The 22230-nt window shown below is 40.0% G+C and overlaps 2 protein-coding genes across 4 annotated transcripts; one reads left to right on the top strand and one right to left on the bottom strand.

Moving 5' to 3' along the window:
* Positions 1 to 573: 573 nt before the first annotated feature.
* Positions 574 to 10070, top strand: alg8 (ALG8 alpha-1,3-glucosyltransferase). 3 transcript variants are annotated; one of them, XM_068731745.1, is made up of 14 exons: positions 574 to 656; positions 1306 to 1384; positions 1503 to 1696; positions 2397 to 2506; positions 2703 to 2770; positions 2866 to 2992; positions 3274 to 3377; positions 3560 to 3680; positions 3896 to 4035; positions 6007 to 6146; positions 6307 to 6404; positions 6707 to 6779; positions 6910 to 7142; positions 9987 to 10070. In XM_068731745.1, exons 1-13 carry the CDS (start codon positions 574 to 576, stop codon positions 7127 to 7129), a joined length of 1557 nt encoding a protein of 518 aa, XP_068587846.1. In that variant the 3' UTR covers positions 7130 to 7142; positions 9987 to 10070. The 3 variants fall into 3 exon arrangements, with proteins under 3 accessions (XP_068587846.1, XP_068587848.1, XP_068587845.1); XM_068731747.1 differs by lacking the exon at positions 9987 to 10070 and adding an exon at positions 7864 to 8038; XM_068731744.1 differs by lacking the exon at positions 9987 to 10070 and having other exon boundaries at positions 6910 to 8038.
* Positions 10071 to 10259: 189 nt separating this feature from the next.
* On the bottom strand, positions 10260 to 18265 carry guca1d (guanylate cyclase activator 1d). Its single transcript, XM_068731748.1, has 4 exons — positions 18071 to 18265; positions 13952 to 14101; positions 11549 to 11636; positions 10260 to 10384 (listed from the first exon to the last, which is right to left on the bottom strand). The coding sequence occupies exons 1-4, from the start codon at positions 18263 to 18265 to the stop codon at positions 10260 to 10262; spliced, it is 558 nt and encodes a 185-aa protein (XP_068587849.1).
* Positions 18266 to 22230: the final 3965 nt, after the last annotated feature.

Genomic DNA, 22230 nt, shown 5'->3' on the forward strand with positions numbered 1-22230 from the left:
GGATCTGAATATGTTTTAATCCACAAAGTGACAACAGGATGATCGTATTTTACGTTAAAGCTCAGAATTCCAAACTTTATGAAGTGATCTTAAAGGCATCTAACACGACAGGACTGTCGTTCTGTCCTTCAACAATAAAGTTTTATTAAAATATTGAAAACAAAACTAAATGAATCACTAAGCAGCTGGTAAGTTGTATCCGGTAGTATTATATTATATATTATATTATCTATAAACCGGTAAATATGTTTTAAACAGAAGGTCAGTCTACATCGTGTCCGGCATGGAACTTGTCAATAAAGTTTTACATACAAACTCAACTACGTCACTAGGGTTCAATATCCAGAATATAACTTATATATATATATATATATATATATATATATATATATATATATATATGTATATTTTTATTCATAAATAACAGTATTATTGCGTTTAAATGATAACCGTCATTAAGTCATGATGTTACACACTTCCGGTCCAGTAGGTGACGGTAATGTACCTTAAACGGTGGTGTGTAGTCCGCCATTAAACTGAAAGAAGAAGAAGAAGAACGACTACGTCACTGTCATGGCGGCGGCGGACAGCTGGAGCTGGTTTCCGGCGCTAGCTCTGGGAGTTTCTTTGCTGAAATGTCTGTTTATCAACGCATAGTGAGTGGGAACCAGTGAACCGTAACGCTGCGGCTGCAGGACGAACCTCTCTTCCTATAGAGAGACCATCTAAAAGCTGTCGCGACGTCTGTTAGCATCCGGCTAACACACTGAGGAGCTAGTGTTAGCTACAAGCCGGGAAGTACTATTTAAAATGAAATATGAACCGTTAAAGACGTTTTGTACGCATCGGTTTCAGCGGGAGACGCAGCGGCACGATCTGTGTGTCTTCTTTATGAACATTAGAGTTGATAGGAAGTGAAGATTGCCGGTGTTAACGTAACTCGACGTGTTATTAACGTCCAGGGTAATGTCGCCAAACGGCCACAAGATGGCGCCGATTCTTCTTCATCATCAGTGTGTTTAGAAGCCGAGTTGTAAGATAAGACAACAATATCAAATCAAGTATTCTAAATAAGTAATAATAATATTATATAACTTAAATATTACACAGAGAGAATACATGTAGTATTGTAAGTCCAAAAAACTCACAATTGAAGGGTTTGCCAATGTATAAACGTCATAAAACACAGTAGAGTACATCAGTAGAGTCCGTATCAACAATAATGAATAAAAGGTGGAGCTGCACTGTTCCTGGTGAGTCTAGATGAAGAGTCTGGTGTGTTGTTGATCTGTGTCCGTCTGTCAGTCACTCCACAGACTTCGAGGTGCACAGGAACTGGTTGGCCGTCACTCACAGTCTGCCGGTGTCCAGGTGGTACCGCGAGGTCAGCGCCAACACGCTCAGTCCCACATCGAGCTTCACTTCCGCCCCAAACATCTGAATCTCTGAGAGAAACCGTATCCCTGGTGAACTACAGAGAGGCTTCTTTTTGGTCCCCGCAGAACTCGTCGGAGTGGACCCTGGACTACCCGCCGCTGTTCGCCTGGTTCGAGCTCGGCCTGTCCCACGTGGCTCGGCTCTTTGACGCCAACATGCTGCTGGTGGAGAACCTGAACTACGTCAGCCCGTCCGCGGTGCTCTTCCAGAGGCTGTCGGTCATCTTCACCGACGTGGTTTTCATCTACGCCGCCAGAGAGTGAGTCTCCATTCAGCCTGTGATCTCTCATTAACCCTCTGTTTCTGTTGTCTTGTGCTTTAGGGGCGGGGCTACACAGTGATTGACAGGTCTCTACCACGGGGTCGTCTTTTAGTTTTTTAACTTTAACTCTTTCACAGTTTGTTTTCACAGCATGAAAGTTAATCAAACACTTCGGTCGCCTAAAAAAAACGTATTATTCAGCGTTTGGTTGAGCTTAGCTCCGCCCTCTCGGCTCACTTCTGGTTCCAAAATAAAACAAGATGGCGACGGCCAACATTCTTTAACTCGAGGCTTCAAAACATCAGTCCACAAACCGATGGGTGACGTCAAGTGAGGCTGCTCTTCATTTACAGCTGTTGACTTAAAAACACTTAAAATTATTGTTTTCAAAAACTTTAAAGCTTTTATTTTGAAAGACGTTTAGTTTCACTGTTTCAGGTCTTATCTCATGTGACAAGGTTGTTTTTGTTTGTATGGAAATTGTATAAAGTTACTTAAATCATAATAGAAGACTTTGGTCATATCGCGCACCCCCGACCTTTCTATCAGGCTTTTATTTTGGTGAGCCAGTGACCTGCAGCAAAGGAGAGACGACGTTGACCTCATTCTGTGACTCTTTTGTTGTTTTAAACACTCGTCTTGTGAGTCAATATTTGTGTCCAGTAGCGTCGTCCTGATTGGCTCCGCCCTCTTCCAGGTGCTGCAGGTGCGTTCGGGAGCAGAAAGGCTCTCGGGACGTTTTGAGCCGCCCGTCCTTCGTCCTCGCCGTTCTGCTGCTCTGGAACTTCGGCCTCCTCATCGTCGACCGTATCCTTCAGAAGACGATGTTTAAAACCAGCTTCTTCATTTCTTTGATCTTTAAAATGCTTCTTCAGTCAGAAGCTTTGGGGTCTTCTGGATCGGGAGGTTTGGGGTCTTCTGGATCAGGAGGTTTGGGGTCTTCTGGATCAGGAGGTTTGGGGTCTTCTGGATCAGGAGCTTTAACACCTTCACATCCTCTCAGATATTCACTTCCAGTACAACGGCTTCTTGTTTGGTTTCCTGCTGCTCTCGGTGGCAAAACACCTGCAGGTTCGTACTCGTGACGTAAAACACTGAAACCTTTTCATTTCAACGAGCTGCTGAACAGCGTTGTGTTGTTGTGTTGTTGTGTTGTTGTGCGACAGCACCAACACCTGCAGGGGGCGCTGCTGTTCTCCGTCCTGCTCAACCTGAAGCACATCTACCTGTACGTGGCTCCGGCCTACGGAGTCTACCTGCTGAGGAGCTACTGCTTCACTGAGGACCACAACGGTACACACACACACACACACACACACACACACACACACACACACACACACAGAGACACACACACACACACACACACACACACACACACACACACAGAGACAGACACACACACACACAGAGAGACACACACACACACACAGAGAGACACACACACACACACACAGAGACACACACACACACACACACACACACACACACACAGAGACACACACACACACACACAGAGACACACACACACCTACACACTATACATTTATATGTGTGTTTTTGTTTTGGTGCAGACGGCTCCATCAGGTGGAGGAGCTTCAGTCCTCTCCGTCTCTTGTCTCTCGGCGGCATCGTGTTCTCCGTCTGCGCTCTGTCCTTCGGCCCCTTCATCGTCATGGTGAGTGGAGTCTTCCTCCCTCATCGCACTAACTCGATTAGTTAGAATAATACACGATGTGTAGCTGGGACACAGGTTGTGTGCTGAACGGTCTTCAAGGAAAAGATTTTAGTATTTAAATGAAACCACACCTGAAGCTGCCGGATGTTTGTGAGACCTGACGGTTGGCGTCTTTGTTTCAGGGTCAGCTCCCTCAGGTCCTGTCCCGTCTCTTCCCCTTTAAGCGGGGCCTCTGTCACGCCTACTGGGCCCCCAACTTCTGGGCCCTCTACAACATGCTGGACAAAAGCCTGGCGGTGCTCGGTGAGACTCCGTGACGTCCTGTCTGACCAGTTGTTAACGTTTCTTTTTATATTTGTGTAGCCTAGATGTCACACACCTGTATTTTACTTCTACCTTCCTATCTGATTTTGGTGATAAGTCAAAGAAAGTTATGTTAAAAGTGACGTATTATTTAGAGTATATAAAAGCCACTTGCACCACTTGATTGCATGTAACAGAAAGGTCTACCTGTTCAGGTGTGCGTCTGAAGCTGCTGGAGGAGGCGGAGCTTCCTCGAGCCTCCATGACAGGCGGTTTGGTTCAGGAGTTCCAGCACTCGGTCCTCCCCTCCGTCACTCCCTCCGTCACACTCGTCTGCACTCTGCTCTCCATCCTGGTGAGGCGCAACAAACTGACCGATGGGGTTTCACTCTTTTCACTCGTATGAAGTGAAATACTGCAACACCTGCAGTAGAGATCAGTGGAGAAACACAGTAGAGATCAGTGGAGAAACACAGTAGAGATCAGTGGAGAAAACAGTAGAGATCAGTGGAGAAACACAGTAGAGATCAGTGGAGAAACACAGTAGAGATCAGTAGAGAAACACAGTAGAGATCAGTGGAGAAAACACAGTAGAGATCAGTGGAGAAACACAGTAGAGATCAGTGGAGAAAACACAGTAGAGATCAGTGGAGAAACACAGTAGAGATCAGTGGAGAAACACAGTAGAGATCAGTGGAGAAAACACAGTAGAGATCAGTGGAGAAACACAGTAGAGATCAGTGGAGAAAACACAGTAGAGATCAGTGGAGAAACACAGTAGAGATCAGTGGAGAAAACACAGTAGAGATCAGTGGAGAAACAGTAGAGATCAGTGGAGAAACACAGTAGAGATCAGTGGAGAAAACAGTAGAGATCAGTGGAGAAACACAGTAGAGATCAGTGGAGAAACACAGTAGAGATCAGTGGAGAAACACAGTAGAGATCAGTGGAGAAACAGTAGAGATCAGTGGAGAAACAGTAGAGATCAGTAGAGAAACACAGTAGAGATCAGTAGAGAGACACAGTAGAGATCAGTGGAGAAACAGTAGAGATCAGTGGAGAAACAGTAGAGATCAGTGGAGAAACACAGTAGAGATCAGTGGAGAAACACAGTAGAGATCAGTGGAGAAACACAGTAGAGATCAGTGGAGAAACAGTAGAGATCAGTGGAGAAACAGTAGAGATCAGTAGAGAAACGCAGTAGAGATCAGTGGAGAAACACAGTAGAGCTCAGTGGAGAAACAGTAGAGATCAGTAGAGAAACACAGTAGAGATCAGTAGAGAAACAGTAGAGATCAGTAGAGAAACACAGTAGAGATCAGTGGAGAAACACAGTAGAGATCAGTGGAGAAACACAGTAGAGATCAGTGGAGAAACACAGTAGAGATCAGTGGAGAAAACACAGTAGAGATCAGTGGAGAAACACAGTAGAGATCAGTGGAGAAACACAGTAGAGATCAGTGGAGAAAACAGTAGAGATCAGTGGAGAAACACAGTAGAGATCAGTGGAGAAACACAGTAGAGATCAGTGGAGAAACAGTAGAGATCAGTGGAGAAACAGTAGAGATCAGTAGAGAAACACAGTAGAGATCAGTGGAGAAACACAGTAGAGATCAGTGGAGAAAACACAGTAGAGATCAGTGGAGAAACACAGTAGAGATCAGTGGAGAAACACAGTAGAGATCAGTGGAGAAAACACAGTAGAGATCAGTGGAGAAACACAGTAGAGATCAGTGGAGAAACACAGTAGAGATCAGTGGAGAAAACAGTAGAGATCAGTGGAGAAACACAGTAGAGATCAGTGGAGAAACACAGTAGAGATCAGTGGAGAAACACAGTAGAGATCAGTGGAGAAACAGTAGAGATCAGTGGAGAAACAGTAGAGATCAGTAGAGAAACACAGTAGAGATCAGTAGAGAAACACAGTAGAGATCAGTGGAGAAACAGTAGAGATCAGTGGAGAAACAGTAGAGATCAGTGGAGAAACACAGTAGAGATCAGTGGAGAAACACAGTAGAGATCAGTGGAGAAACAGTAGAGATCAGTGGAGAAACAGTAGAGATCAGTAGAGAAACGCAGTAGAGATCAGTGGAGAAACACAGTAGAGCTCAGTGGAGAAACAGTAGAGATCAGTAGAGAAACACAGTAGAGATCAGTGGAGAAACAGTAGAGATCAGTAGAGAAACACAGTAGAGATCAGTAGAGAGACACAGTAGAGATCAGTGGAGAATGTTAAATAATCAGTGGAGTGAGGTAAAGAGGTGAGGACACATGAAGATGAAGACACTGAACTCTGTCTCAGTCTACCTGTCCTTCCTCTCTGAAGCCGGCGGTGGCCTCCATCTGGCGGCGTCCTCGCGGTGCTCGGGGTTTCCTGCGCTGCCTGCTGGTCTGCGCTCTGGGTTCCTTCATGTTCGGCTGGCACGTCCACGAGAAGGCCGTCCTCCTCGCCGTCCTGCCTCTCAGGTGAGCCGCTCACACGTTTACCTGATGTTTCTCACGGCGGTGGAGTGCAGAGGAACACGTTGACTCCAGTACTGTACTCCCGTGTCCTGCTGCCTTAAGCTTCTGCTCTTCTACGTCTCTTCTTACCGCTCCTCGTTTCTCTGTTTTTTGCTTCCTGCAGCATCCTGGCGGTCGAGAGCAGAGAGGATGCTGGGATCTTCCTGGTTCTGACCACCACAGGTCATTACTCTCTGTTCCCGCTGCTCTTCACCCCCGCAGGTAAACACCACAGCTTCAGAGCTTCATCTCTCACTGTTCTACAAACCGATCAATCAGCAGATTAATCAACTATGAACATCATCAGTTCATACTTCACTTCTACATTAAAGTTTGAGTAATACTACTCTAATGATAGAGTGTATCACAGTACAACAGACACCGTCTGAATACTTGGAACATTTTACTGAATATAATGATGTACTTTTACTGAAGGAACATTTTACTGTAACAGAGTATATGTACAGTGTGGTATTAGTACTTTTACTGCAGTATAATATCTGAATACTTCCACTGTGTTTCAGAGCTGCCCATCAAAGTGTTGCTGATGCTGATGTTCACCATCTACTCGTTCACTGCTCTGAGGAAACTCCACAGGTAAAGAAAGTACACACATGTATACATATAATATATATATATATATGTGTATATATTATATAATACTTAAACAATAACGTTTAATCTACAAGGTTGTTTGACTCCAGTAATCAGATTACTCTGCTCTCAGCGGTCGTTTGCTCCGCCCCATCGAGTCCGTCTACCTGATGGGACTGGTCGCCGTGGCGATCTTCTGCGAGGTGGTCTTCCCCCTGTCGCCGTGGCGACAGAAGCTGCCCTTCCTCCCCCTGCTGGCGACCTCGGTGTACTGCTCGGCGGGCGTCTGCCACTGCTTCCTGCGTCTCTACGGCAGCCTGCTGAGGCAGGAGGAGAAGCACAAGCAGCTGTGAAGAGAGGGCGCAGGTTAGATTCCCACAAAACAACAACACTACATCCTGCACACGTGCCCCTGAGCAAGGCACCCAGACACTGATCAGTCAGGAGGAAGTGACTGTTCCAATGACTCTGCTGCTGATCCGTGTTTCTGGCTCAGTTCTTCTTCTTCTTCTTCTTCTTCTTCTTCTTCTTCTTCTTCTTCTTCTTCTTCTGGATTATCGACCAAACACCGACCACATGTCAACAACAACATCATCATCATAAAGTTAATCTGTGGAGAAGGAACGATAGCGGTTACTAACATAATAAAGGATGAATCCAGCAGTAGTCAGAGCTGACTGTCTCATGAAGACGCCTTCTGAGACGCCATGTGGACTTTAGCTTCCATACAGGAAGTAGCTGCACAATCAGAGCTACAATAACGTCACGTTTGATACTCTTAGAGCTCAACACTACTAGTTATACTAGTGAGTATCACAGTATTGCATTTACTACTCATTTAACAGTCAAAGCTTCACTTGAAAACCTCGATAGAAGCTTCCAGACCTTCTCTGATGTGTCGGTCGCCCAGCCTTCATGCAAACCCCAATGCATGCTGGGATAGATTCCAGCCTCCCACGACCCTTTCATGGGCGGTACAAGTCAGCTGGAAGAGTTTTATTTATTTAAAAAACATTTAAGCTCTTGTTAAACAGGAGTCTGAGAACTCAACGCGTGTTCTTCTTTTCACATCTCGGCCGGTTTAAAGTGGTCCCAGACTTTATGGACCAGAACCCAACCTGCAGCCGGTCTCACCTGAGACGTCCAGGTGAATGAAACCAGCCGGCCGGTGATGACGAGCTACTTCCTGGTTTTATTAAACAGAAGTGAACGACGGTTATCGTTTGTTTTTCTATATTTTCAAATAAAAAAAGATGAATTTATTTGTGTTTGTAATGTTTATATGTTTATTATCTCTTCACCTTCCAAACAAAACTGAAAAATATTTTTAATAATTCTCAATAATAAATAGAAACATCAATAATAGGGATTGTTGGTTAGTTAGTCGTCAGTTTATTAAATGAAATGACTCATTTTCTTTAAAAACTTTATTGATAAGGCAACACAAAACATGATTGGTTGAAAGTAGCTGACAGAGTTCTACACATTGTGACTGTAGAAATCTCTCTATTGCACAATAAGAGCCGTTAGCGTCGATGCTAAACTAGCGGTTAGCAGTTCAGTGGGCAGAACGGCCTCCGCTTGTCCTCGACTCTGAACCACCAGGTCTGAGTCGTCGGTTTCCTCTTCACAAACATCCTCCTCCTCCTCCTCCTCCTCCTCCTCCTCCTCCTGATCTCGTCTCACTCGTCATCGTATAAAAATAAAAATCATTCAGTGGTTTCCTTTTTAGCGTCAGAATAAGAGAGCAGCCACACTAAGCTAACGCTTTAAAATAAACATCGTTACGTTCATCCATTCAAACACTGAAGCAGTTTAAAACGTTTACAGAGACTCAAGTCCTGCATTATAAAGCTGAAGTAAAAGTATTTATTACTAAATGTACTTAAAGTACTTCTGTCCTGTGAGAACCTCGTATCTCTAAAAAGAACAAGCTGATCTCTTTAAAGAGTTTATGTAGCTGAAGAAGTATTTTCTCAACACATAAAGGAAACGCTTCATCACAAGCCTTAAACGTCAACACATCTGGAGATACGAGGTTCTCACTGGACAGGAAGGAGATGAACAACTGTCATCTGATAAGGAACTAAAGTGCTGCAACTAACGAGTATTTTAGAGTAATCGAGGAGAGTAATCTGGTTATGTCTTGATTTAATCAATTAGATGTTTGCTCTTTGAAATGTCTTGATCTGTTTATCAAAACAGTTGACGATTAATCAATTAGTTGTGCAGCTAAATGTAGTGCTGTCAACATGTTACCAGTCGTATTCGTTAATTTACTGATCAAAACAAGTTGACGTCTCTTTATTTAGATTTTAATCACACCTGGCCTGGTTTGGCCTGGTTTGGCCTTGCTGGCTCTCTGGACTGGCCTGTAATGTAAAGTAGATGTACTGTCCTTTTCGTAGTAGTAGTTTATGAAAGTGAAGCTCCAGTTTGACTTTGAGAAAGCTTTTCAAGCTGTGCGTTGATATATTTTGTGGTTGCGTGTCCTGAAGAAACAAACCTGTCTGTAAATCTGCTCCATTACAGCTCAGGACGCTAAACCTTTTAATGACATTAAGAGGATCAGCAGCTTCTGAGAAGAAGACAAGACTCCCAGCATGCTCTGCTCTCAAGAGACGCAAACCAGCCTCTCATCGATGCTCAACGCGACGCGGCAAATATCGGCAAAATCAGACGTCGAATGATTAAACGGATATTTAAAGCTAAGAACTAAACTCTGTATAAATGTAAAATAAGGTGTTTTTGGACCAGAGGAACTTCGTCATGCTTCTGAGTACTCTGTTCTAAGAACATCCATATTTGTATTGTGTCCGCAGGAACAATTGTAGTTGTTAGAAAGTCGTTTTTAGTGATTGGTCGAAACACAAGATCAAAACCAGCGCCGGCAGCCGCCATTTATAAAAACAAACCTGTACACAAACCTTTTCTTTATAAGATGCAGTCTTAAATTGGCAAAGTTTTGTATGAAATCAGGGTCTATCTGATCAAAGATTAAGTAAAGAAAGCATTCAATGACAACTTTTGGGACAATTTCCATCCTCGGTGTTGTGGAAACACTTTGGTACTAAAGAGGCATCGATGCCCTGGACATAATTTTGGTATCTTTGGAAACTGGAATCATCACTATTGCTCAACATCTTTGCACAAACAACAAAATCTGAAACACAGATTCGTGACGGTGGATTTTTTTTTGTTTTTTTGAAGGATCAAGGTGGCTGCTGGAAAACAGAATCATCAAAGTCTTCTTCAAAAGAATATCTTTGTCCAAGATGAATTCGTTTTTCAACGAGTAGCCGGAGCAGCCAATCGCAGTATATCTTTTTTCAGCGTCCACTGTTTTCCCGCCGCCTCACTCTGACCACGAAACATCAGGGAGTGAACAAGTCTTTTCTCTTATTTTGAAGGGGAGTGAGGGGTAAGTTGTTTTTTTAACTTTTGTGGATGGGGGTGGATTGGAGGATTTCTGCTCCAGTCACCTCACCCCGTCCGGCCCTCCACGATGATGACTAACACCGGCGTCAGGTCCATCAGGTTCTTCAGCATGTCCATGATGTCCTCGTGGTCTCTGGCTCCCTCGATGAACTCCTCCAGGGTCAGCTCACCTGAGTGGTAGGGTCAAAAGACGGTTACAGAGGGAGTATAATGGAAACTAAATAGTGTACTTTTACTCTGTATTTTATTTCACCAGGATAATCCGCATCCACTTCATACATTAAAACAAGATGGTTGAAAACATGTAAAACTGTTGATTTCCAGATTTAAGTTTACATTTAATAACCTGTAGACTAGTTAATTGACTTTGGCAGCTATTTTAGATTTAGTCTTAGGTCTTTAGACGAAAATGCTTATTAGTATTAGTCTCATTTGAGTCATTTTTATCCTTCATAGTTTTACTCAAAACATTTTAGTTTTAATCACCTTTTAGTCAAAATGTTTTCTTTGTTAATTTCTTCATCACATTGTATTGAATATTTCAGTCAATCTAGTGTAGCCATAACAACACTTTGTCATCTTAGTCAATTTTATTTCACATCTTATCCTATCTTATCTGATAAAAAAACAAAAGGTTTTGTGATTTCAGAATGCAGCTTTGTAGAATGGGCATTTTTAGGCCAAGTCAAACTTTAACAACCAAAATTGTTGGAACAAAGGAAAGACTAGTTTTAAAAAAAATGTTAAGCTACATTTTACGCTTGTCTTTTTATGTCCACAATGTTGCATGTTTATATATTGTTACCATTAGTGTTTAATGATGTTTTTTTTTGAGGATCTCCAGATCTAAGTTTTTGGAAGCCCTTAATGTCTGGATTTATTGTATCTTTTAAGGGTTTAGTGACGGTTTATTAACTCTAAACGAAGAGGTGACTCTTTGCACATCATCCATTAGGGCTTTCATGACATTTCTCTGTAGTCTTCCCTGAGCGGTAAAACGCAGTATCATCTGCATACGGTTGGATTCTGCTTCACTTTCTCACTTTAATCCCAAACTGAAGGCTGGGGCCTTTTTTCATTTCAGTGCAATATTTAAAACTATACACAACAAACTAACAAGCTTTAATATTCTTAGAACCTTACCACTAGCTAAGTAAAGACTGTAAAGTCAGAGAAAAGGTTGTGCTTGTTGGTTCAGCTCATCATCATTATACTTGATTACATTTTCATCAGCTGTGTTTACAGCAACTGTTGCTGGTAATAATAGTAGTAGTAGCAGAAACATCAGCCTCATTGGTAGTAGTGATAATATCTATTAGCAACTTGTTCTTTACCTTCTCCCTTCACATCTATCTTTTCAAATATAACTGAGACGATGTCCTCTGGGTCGGTGTCTCTGTTCCGTGTAATGTCCTGGATGGCCTGCAGGGGGAGACAAGGGCAGTGTTTTTACATTACATTACATTACATTAGGGTGATTTAGCATACGCTTTTATCCAAAGCGACTTACAATTCAGTATCTATCTACACACCGTAGACGCAGCTACGGGAGCAATTTTGGGGTTAAGTGTCTTGCTCAAGGACACATTGACATGAGACTAATAGAGCAGGAGCCGGGGATCGAACCGCAGACCCTCTGATTGAAAGGCGGCCCTGCTCTTCACTTAGCCACGGTCACCCCGTTTTTACTTCCTGTAAAGATTTAAAACACTTATTTCTTATCATTTAGAAATAAGTTAAATGCAAGAGAAAATGCATTTTATATGAGTCAAAGATTCTGCGAATAATCTGTGATCAAACATTGGGAATTTAAGGATCATTTGCCTAGAATTAGAAGTGGGGAAACGAAAACAGAAAATGGCCTAGAGTTCATTTTATTTTTCTCGTAGACATTTTTAGCATTTGTTTTTTTTACTCCCCATTTCAAGATTTTAAACGTCACTTTTCAAGCTGCTTTTTCTTCTTCTTTTTAACATTTGATTATGTCCGGATTATCGCGTGCAACCAAATCATAAAAGTATATTGACATTTTCTTTTTAATTCTGGGTCAAATGAAGCTGAGCTGCAGAGGGTTAAAAGCTCCACAGCGAGGCTGGACTCTCTGAAATCCTTCAGACTGGTTTGATGTCCAGACCGACTGGGTTGAGAGTCCTTCGCTTCCTGTCAGCTGATAGATTGAGTCCGTTCAGCAGATTAACACTCGTCTAATTTCAGAGCTAATCCAACCCAGTTTTCTGTCGGTGTGAGCGGAGCAGCAGCTTCAGCTCTGATGATTAACACAGTTTCTAGACCATACTTCACACACTGTGTCAAGTATGTTCTACTCCCCTAAATTTCCTTTAAAGTTATCAAATGCATTTTGCATCGTTCCATCCAGAAATCTTCTGCATCTGTTTTTATACTTGTCTAAATTCAGACATATTTGGTATCTTTTGGAATATTTGAGAATAAAAGGAATTCAATTATATGCAACAAATTAGTAAATATGTTTTAGAGGAAACGTAATGCTTCACGGATCACGTTTTCTATTAATATAAGGAAATGTTGTTAATTAACATGTTTTGAAAGTTTCACAATCAAATCTTCAGACCATCATTGACTGTCAAGTTATTTTATAGAAAATCAACTCTCTTAAATTGTCATAATTAGTTCAGTACAAAAAAAAAGGCTATTTGCTTTTCACTTCACCAAATTCACACTGTTTATTCATTTTTTTATTTACTGACCTCAACATCCAGAGGAAGAACAACTTCCAGCTTTAGATCTTTAGTTTCTAGATAAACAAGATGTAACTTTGTTTTCTATACACACAGGTCCTTAATATTGATTTTGACTTTGACAAGATATTTTCAAACCTTTCTTCTTTCAATAGAGGACAGAAAATACAACTTTTGGACAAACATCAGTTTGTAAAGATGGAAACACCAGAAGGAACCTGAGAGTTTAGGAAGTTGATTGTTTTATTTCAGTTGTTTAGGTCTAATGATGCATTTTAGTTTTTATGGGTTTTGACATTCATGGTTCTCTCACAATACATTTAATAAACAATAAACTACATAGTTCAGAGAATATTATATATCCAAGAAGAAACCGACGAATGTGCGGGAGAAACACTTGACTATTAATTAAGCCCTTACCATGGAGCCCACACTGTCACTAACTGTACTACCTGAAGAGATATCTAATTTTTGGATAGACTAAAAAAAAGATTTAAAAAAGAAGCAGACAGAAGGATCCATAAAATGTGTTTTAAGAAAATATCCAGGATGTTAAACTGTGGAAAGAGTTTAAAAAGAGTGTAAAAATATAAAGTGTAAAAGTAAACCTGGAGATCCAGACGGAAGACAATGAAATGAAGGAACAACACTTTAACAATCATTAAAACACATTCAGTATAGCTTCAGTAGCTAGCGTAGCATAGAAATGCTCATGCTAGTTAACCTAAACATTAGCCTGAGCAGCATCATTTTCATTGTTAGCATGCTGAAGTTAGCATTTAGCTCAATGCTAGTACGGTCTCAGCTGCGGGCTCCATTCAGGAATTCTGTCTTCAGTGGAGTTAGTTAAATTGGAATTTTTTTTTTTAAGACCCTTGTTTTTTTTTGCCTATATTTGTTTACATTTTGTCAAATTAGCACCAAGCATCCCAAACATGGTTTTATTTATTGTGGTTTTGGTTGTTTTTATGGACATTTATTCAGGTTTTGGTTGTTTTGTGTCGAGCGTTTTGTGATTACCGAGAAGATGGTCTCCAGCTCCTCCTTGTCGATCTTTCCGTTGCCGTCCTGGTCGAAAAGTTTGAAGTACCACTTTAGTTTCTGGTTGATTTCTCCTTTCAGCATCAGACTGACGGCTGCGATGTATTCCACGAAGTCGATGTAACCGTCCTGCAGGCAGAAAAGTGGAATCAGCTTCTGTGAAGATGTTTTTGTTTTTGACATCAAATGTCTGGTCAGATTCATAGTTTTCTTTATTTTACTTATTCCTCATTTACATTTTTCTCCAGTGTTAGGCTTTAAATTGTATGAAATAAAAAATAATATATATATATATATCTCACAGGAACTTAGTACTTCTACTGTAACAGAGTATTTTGCCAGTGTGGTAGTAGTACTTTTATTCTAAGAGAATATTTTCACAGCGTGGTATTAGTACTCTTACTGTAACAAAGTATTTTACCGCGTGGTATTAGTACTTTTACTGTAACAGAGTATTTTCAGAGTGTGGTATTAATACTAGTTTCTATTAATACTGATTATAGCTCCTTTTAATAGTAGTTTAAAATCCTAAACTAACTCTCTGAGGAGGGAACCTCATTTAAAATAAAACATTTTTAACGTCCTTCCTTCAGATCAGTCGACCTCATCCTCCCTGAACTTCACCGTCACACACTCTGAATCCAATTATCTACACACACACACACACACACACACACACACACACACACACACACACACACACACACACACACACACACACACACACACACACAGCAGGGATCAATAGCTCTGCATGCACACGCTGTGAGCCCATTAGATAGAGAGCCAGTGGAAGTTCTGCTTCGGCCATCTTTGTCCTAAATTCACACAGCAGGCTGAAGATGATCTTCTACTCATCTCTGCAGCAGAACACGTTGTTGTAATAATATATGGTAACATCAAACAGAAATAATATAATATAAGTATAATAATAATGTATTTATTTCTATAGCACCTTTAAAATCAGAGTTTACGAAGTACTCTGACAGACAAAGCAGCAAACCCAAGACAATAATGAGACAATCCATGAGATATAAATAAGTAAATAAATTAAATAATTTAGTAAAATCAACAAATACAAATAAAACAGTGAAGTGACGACATCACATGGTCTATCGTTGACTTTTGTGAATAGCACTTTAAATGTCCTCTTTTACTGAAGCTTTCAGTCACAACTCACCGAAATGTCCTTTTGGAAACTCAATCCACAGATGAAAGCCATGAGATCGGTTAAAAGCTCCTTAAAAATATAGTTAGTGGACCTTGAGTTAAGATTTTTCTTCCACTAAAAAAGTAAGTTGCATTTATCGGATTTGTTGGTATTTTATTGTCACAAACTGAACTTTATTTTCTTAATTAATCATTAAGTAGTTTTGTCTAATTATGTGATCACGCTGCAAAACCCCCCAAAACAACAGCTTGTATATATTGTTTTTAATTTCAGGTACAATGAAGGAGCAATGAATTATTTAATCATTTAATGTTTTGTTCAACATGGACTTACAAGACACCAGATATGTATTTTTTGTTGATTATGTTTGACAAGAACAGAACGTCTCATAGGAAAACTCCTACAAATAAAATCCTGAAACACAACTCAAGAATGTTTTAATAATCATCACACAGTTCTGTTTCTGATTTCAAATGTCGGACTCTTTGCAGTTTCTACCAAACTGTTACTGTTTCCTGTTACAAAGGACATTTTAAGTGTTGATGTTCTGTTTAACATGTTTTAAGTGACGTCAATGAACATCTGTCCACTTAATGATTATATTTGTGTCGTCTTTTTTGTGTGCATGTTTAACCGTTTTGTTTTTGTCTGTTTGTCAGATTCTTTTGTATTTTCGGACCCCTTCAAAAACACGATAACCCGCCTGAAAGAGCTGATCCTTAATAAATAATAGTAAATAAGACATTTGCATACGTTGCATGAGTTTCAGTTGAAAGGTCACAGGTTAGTTTACTGTAGAAATGTTGGTTCAACAGTTTGAGACACTAAAGTGACTTAGTGTTTCAATAAACCAATTTCAACACATTAGAGGATAAGTTTATCTTAAAACATTAATCAAACGTATTTTAAAACAGGTTTATCTACTAGACATTAAATGATTCCTTCGTAATGCACTTTCATTGTTCGTGATGGATGTAAAAATAATCCACAGTTTATCTAAAGCTTTAGCATTCCAAATGAATCAAATCAAGTGTAGCTATATCCTTCAAAATAAGAGTCTTTAGTATAACATTCCCTGGACAAGTGTTCTGTCATACAGTTACATTACAGAGGTTCACGTAGACTTTTAGTGTTTTTTTGTGACACAGCCATTATGGAGATCACAATAACCAATTCTATCATGAATTGCTATTGATTTATACACACACACACACACGTTTGTTTTCCATAATTTCTGAGGACTTTATGGCCAACATGCATTTCCTAGCCTCTTTACACTAAGCATAACTATCAAAATCAAAAGCATAGCTCCCACCTTTACCCTTTATTATAACCTAATCTTTATTCTAACCTGAAAGTCTGAACCCTCAACTGTTTTTTGTGTCAAAGTGGGGACCGCCAACATGTGGTCCTCACTTTACAAAAGTTGTCCCCTCAACGTCTAAATCTACATTTTTTTCAAATCCGTGTTTAGAACCAAATCTACACCTATATGTATATATATATATATATATATATATATATATATATATACACACACACACACAATATTTCTGCAATTTTTTATGTCTATTTTTTGTTCTTTGAAATGCCTGTATGTAATTGATTCACACATAGTAACGTGCGTCTACTAAAATTCCTCTGTGCTGTAAGTAACACACAATAAGTATATCTCACCCTAAACTTTGCATCAAATACTATATATATATATATATATATATATATATATAAAGGATATTTAAGATAATTCTCCACATTACAAACCAGTCTGGTTATGTTTTTGGAAAGATTCTAGTTGAGTTTGAATACTAAAAGTGCCATGAAATGAATAATGTTAAAGAGACAGTAGAGATGTTTAGAAATGTGTTTGTATGAGTTTTACTACAGTAGATGGAGTAATGTTCTGTTGTGGACATATTTCAGACACCTAAAGAATCAATATCAGTCATATTTAGAATATTTTCACCTCTTTATCTTTGTGGAACTGAAGCTATTATCTCTGCTCTCTTCAAACACACCAGACTTTATTCACAGAAACATCATTTTACCTCTCGGACCACAGCATTTGCTGGTTTTACTGCTGCCTTTGTCAGTTAGTTTTCTTAATAGATCTGAACTAACCCTTTAAAACTTTAAAACCCTTTGCTGTAGGTAATACACTGAACTATCCCTTTAACCCGGCTTCCTGTGTCAAACGCTTCACACACGGTATTAAACCCAAAGTCACTGAGGCTAATTACTTACATGCGTACATACATTTAATTCTCAGGACGACTTCTGAAATATAACAGTTATTGTTTATAAACATAGTTATTAACTTTAGTAACATTAACACAACAGCAAGTCGTTTCCAGTGAACAAGCAGCAAGTAAATTAAAACCGATGTTATTCATTTTATTTGACAGACTGAAATGTTTAATCAGAAGGCTGATCCATAAAAAATAATTATTACAGTTTATAGTATATTTTTTATTCAGCCCTGTTGGAGAAGATAAAGCTAAAAACTTAAATAAAAAAAGCAATATTTATAACTTTATTTTAGCAAGTACTACATTACATACTATGCTACATTTATTGATATATATGTGTGTATATATATATATATATATATATATATATATATATATATATATAATGTATATATGTGTGTGTGTGTGTGTGTGACTATATAAATATTCCTCAAATCAAAATATCCCCTCACTATTTACGCCAATATTAAAGTACTACTGGTTCCATGTAGTTCCAGCAGTAAAAGAACACAAATATTTGTAATACTGATACTTTAACTGCATGAAGCTGATGGGTGTCATGGCAACAGCGGGGCCTAGACTGGTTCTGGTCCAGTTGAACCAACGGACCAAACCAGACACAATAATAAAAGAGAAAATGCAGTTTAATTCAGAAGCTTAGATTTGAAAGAAACGCACCCCGTCCATGTCGAAGGTGAGGAAGACCTGGTCCACGTAGCTGTTGGCGTTCTCCGTCATGCCCTTCAGACCCAGGATGGCCTTCAGCTCAAACAGCGTGATGAGGCCCGACGGAGACTCCCGCATGAACTTGTTGTACCAGTGGTGCATGTCCTCCGCCAGGATGTCGTCCAGGTTCGAGCCGTGGTTCCCCATTTGTCCGGTCCGACGGGTGCACCAAGAAAAATAAAAAAAAGAGAAGGAAAGAATGAGGGACTCTCACTCTGAAGGAGAAGGGTTTTGGACAAAGAGAGGGAACCAGACGATGACCTCCGGCAGGAAACGCAGGCCTCTTTTGATCCACAGTGGACGGATGTTTAAAGAACAACAACAAGAGCTCGGTAAAGGGGTCTGAAGTCTGAAGAAACGCAACAAAAAGAGTCAAAAAAGGTTAGAAATCCGCAGGCTCCGCGGTAGGAAGGTGCTCTCTACTCTGCAGGTAGAGAGCAAACCTCAGGACTCTCTAACCCTCTTAAGTCCTGCAGGAAAGAAATCAAGGATGCACCTAAAATAACTCCCTAATGAGATCAGGCCGCCCAGCAAGCAAAAGGTTCTGCTGCCAGAGGCCGAGCCAAGAGGCTTTACCTGGCGAGGTTCAGCCGAGGAAGGAGGGCTGTCCCTGGAAGGAGGCTGGTTATATAACAGGTTCACCTGGGCGTCCCGGTTCAGACGGAGAGGTTCCCTACTGCGAAGCCGAGGAGGGGACAGACGGGTCCAGGTCATGTGTGGACACTTCAACGGGCAGGATGAAGGGTTTCAATAGAAACTGAAGCATCAAACAGTGGTGGAAAGTTACTAAGTGCAAGTACTGTGCTCAAGTACAATAGCGTGGTACTTGTTATTGTGAGAAATCCTAGGATATTATTTTTTAAATCTTCAACCCTGGAGCTCTTCATCTGAAGACGAGCTGAAAGCTACAAAGACAAAAGCAATATAAAGATTGCTTCTTGCTGTATCTCCAACATTGGTCTATAATGGGCTCAGAGCTGCTGGTAGTGATCCACTTAAACCATTTAAAGCCATAATGACAACTTCACAGAAACACTGTTAATCTGACAGTCTGATCTTTTGTCTGCTTAGTTTAAACAACATCTATACCATTTAGATGTTGTTTAACAATTACATCTTGTTACATGAAATGAGAATGTTAAAAAGATAAGAATTAGAGGGGTTAAAAAATAAGTAAGTAGTTAACAAGGACAAGGTCTCGATATATAACAACCACAAAGAGACACGAAATGACCACAAAGAGATTTTTAAAACGACAATAAATATTAACAAAATAACCTCCAAGAGACACAAAACTACAACAGAGAGATGCCTAACAACCTCAGAGACATAAAATGACCATAAAGAGACACTAAATGACACAAAGAAATTTAAAATTATGTTAAAGATATGAAAACAACCTCCAAGAGACACAAAATGAGCACAGAAATGCTAAGAGACATCAAACAACCACTAAGACACACAAAATGACCACAAAAATTGGGCAAATGGCACCACATTTGTCATACTCACTCAGACATCAATTCTACACATGTCCACCAAATGTGGTCGCAATGGCACAAAGCGTTCAAAAGATATGACATTTTTTGTATTTGAGCCAACTTTAAGGGACAGCTATAGCAAAACGGTATGAAGCATCAAAAATCCCAAATAGTAACTTTTCCCTGCTTGGGGAGAGATGTTCTCTACAAAATGTGGTGACGATTGGTCAAAATTTGATGGAGGAGCAGCGAAAAAAGATATCTGGACATCATTTAAAATGGCGGAAAATCTGTAAAATAGGTGTGGCTTGTGAAGTTTGTTGTTTATAGCGCCACCATTTGCCCAAATTGCACGATATTCGACACTGCACGTCTTTTGGTCCTGGGCATTAAAACATGGAGTCGATCGGATAAACGAGGAACGTGACGCACAAACCCACAGAAAGATGGACACTAGACACTTTAAATTCAATTAAATTCACTTTCAACTGGAGCATGAATCTGTTCATTGTGGACAGTTTGAACTTCTCAACCCTGTAACTCCTAAAAGCAGAGCCCGGGCTGAGCATCAACAGCTTACGGAGAAACAATGTCGGAGTGTGTTAATCCGATAAGTCTGCCAGCGGCTCCTCAGGTTAAATCAGAGTTGAGCTTTTCATCAGCCTCCACAAATGGAAAAATCACTTTTATTGATTCACAAAGTGAAGTTCCCATCATCCTGTTGAAGAAAGGTGAAGGTATTTATATATTTAACTTCAGTAAAGAAGTTAAGTATAGATGTCGTATACGTCTCTGGTAGAGACCTGTCAATCACTGTGTAGCCCCGCCCCTAAAGCATCCCCTGCTTTATGGTCTGTTTGACTCTAAATGGAGCATAATGTACTAAATGAACATCATGCTGTATTGAAGAAGACTGTAAACTAGAGATTGAGACCATAAACTCATGTTTACAATGTTTACTGAGGGAATAAATCAAGAGAGAAGTAGAGTCATTTTAGACTAGACTTCTATACGACCAGAGGAGTCGCCCCCTGGTGGACACCAGAGAGAATGCAGCTTTGAGACACTTCATGATAGCGAATAAAGTTTCAACAATGTTCACCAAGTTCATTGTTTACCACATTCACCATCTTGATAACAAATTGGCAGATTTTTACAGTAATGTCCCTTTTGGGACACGTTGAATCCCACTGCTTTTCTTGGCAAGACCGGCGCTGTGTGGCATTCAACCACTAGGATTGGCCAGAACGTCCATGCTCGCAGACGGACCGGTAAATTTATTTGTTCAGGTCCCATATCCTTAGCAACAGGCTATTCTACCTATTCAGGGTTAATGGGTAACCTTAGCCAACCGTCTCTTCCTCAAACAGCTACTCTGGGCCGGGTCGTGTCAAGAAATGTAGTGGGATTCATAATTAAGCCCCTGGGACTTGTTGTGGACTTGTGGACACAGTCTGTGACCTTTTGATCCATGAAGCAAAACGTTTTCAGAATTCATCGGTGTAGAAACGGCTGACTGAAACACCTGTTGTATACGTGAATCTCCCAGCATTCCTCTGGGTTTTTGGCAGTAAATCTTCAGTTTCCACAGTGGCAGCCTTTTTCTGTTGATCTCCTTTATTTCTGGCAGCGGGGAGACTGGACCTGCGTGTATCGGAGGATCAAACAGATTATCCAGAATAAGATTAAAATACAGCGAGCAGCGGCCAAGTTTCGTCCGTTTCTGTTTCAGACTCGTCTTTTCCAGGTACGAGTTAGATTAAGAGTTACCGAGTCATGTGGAGACGTGCCAGCTGTGGAAAATCCCACTTGTCGTCACCATAACTGAGCTCTAAGTACAGTTTCAACACTAACTCACCTTTTGTTTCATGTCCTATTTATTATGAAGAGTTTAAACCCTCCACCGAAAAATACAAGTAACATAATAAACAAACCGTGTAGGGGATTTTCTATATAAATATCACAAAAATGTTGTGTTTGTGTTGAGACTTTTTGTTTGTCTCTTTGAAGCTGGATCTTTGTGGTTAGGTATTTTTTGCTGTTTGAATCTCTTTGTGTTCGTTTTAGTCTCTTTGTGGACATTTTTTTGTTTTTGGTGTTTGTTTTCAGTCTTCTTGTGGTTGTTTTGCATCTCTTTGTGTTTGTCTCTTTGTAGTTGGATCTTTGTAGTTAGGTCTATGTGTTTGGGTCTTTGTTGCTGTTTGAGTCTTTTTGTGTTTGTTTTGAGTCTTTTTGTGATGATTTAGCTTCTCTTTGTCTGTTTGAGGTTGTTTTGCATCCCTTTTGAGTCTCTCTTTGTCATCAGGTCTTTGTTTGTTTTAAATGTTTGTGGTGGTTTTGAGTATCTGTGTGTGTTTTGAGTCATTTTGTGGTAATTTTTTGTCTTTTCACATGTCTAGAGTTAAACATCTTTAAACTGCTTTACTTGTATTTTACTGAATATTTCTATATCATATATCATATAATACATATTCATCATATTTCAGAAGTAAATTTAGCATGTTTTACATCACTTTATCTGACAATTACTTTTAAGATTTTGCAAACCAAACATGATGTTCTCACTGAAGTAGACATTTGAATACTTCTTCAGTATAAAACACAGAACATAAACACAAAGATAAACATGAA

This window comes from Cebidichthys violaceus, unplaced genomic scaffold, assembly GCF_023349555.1.
Source record: "Cebidichthys violaceus isolate CVI_PGR_0920_01 unplaced genomic scaffold, fCebVio1.0.p SCAF_53, whole genome shotgun sequence".
Lineage (NCBI taxonomy): Eukaryota > Metazoa > Chordata > Actinopteri > Perciformes > Stichaeidae > Cebidichthys > Cebidichthys violaceus.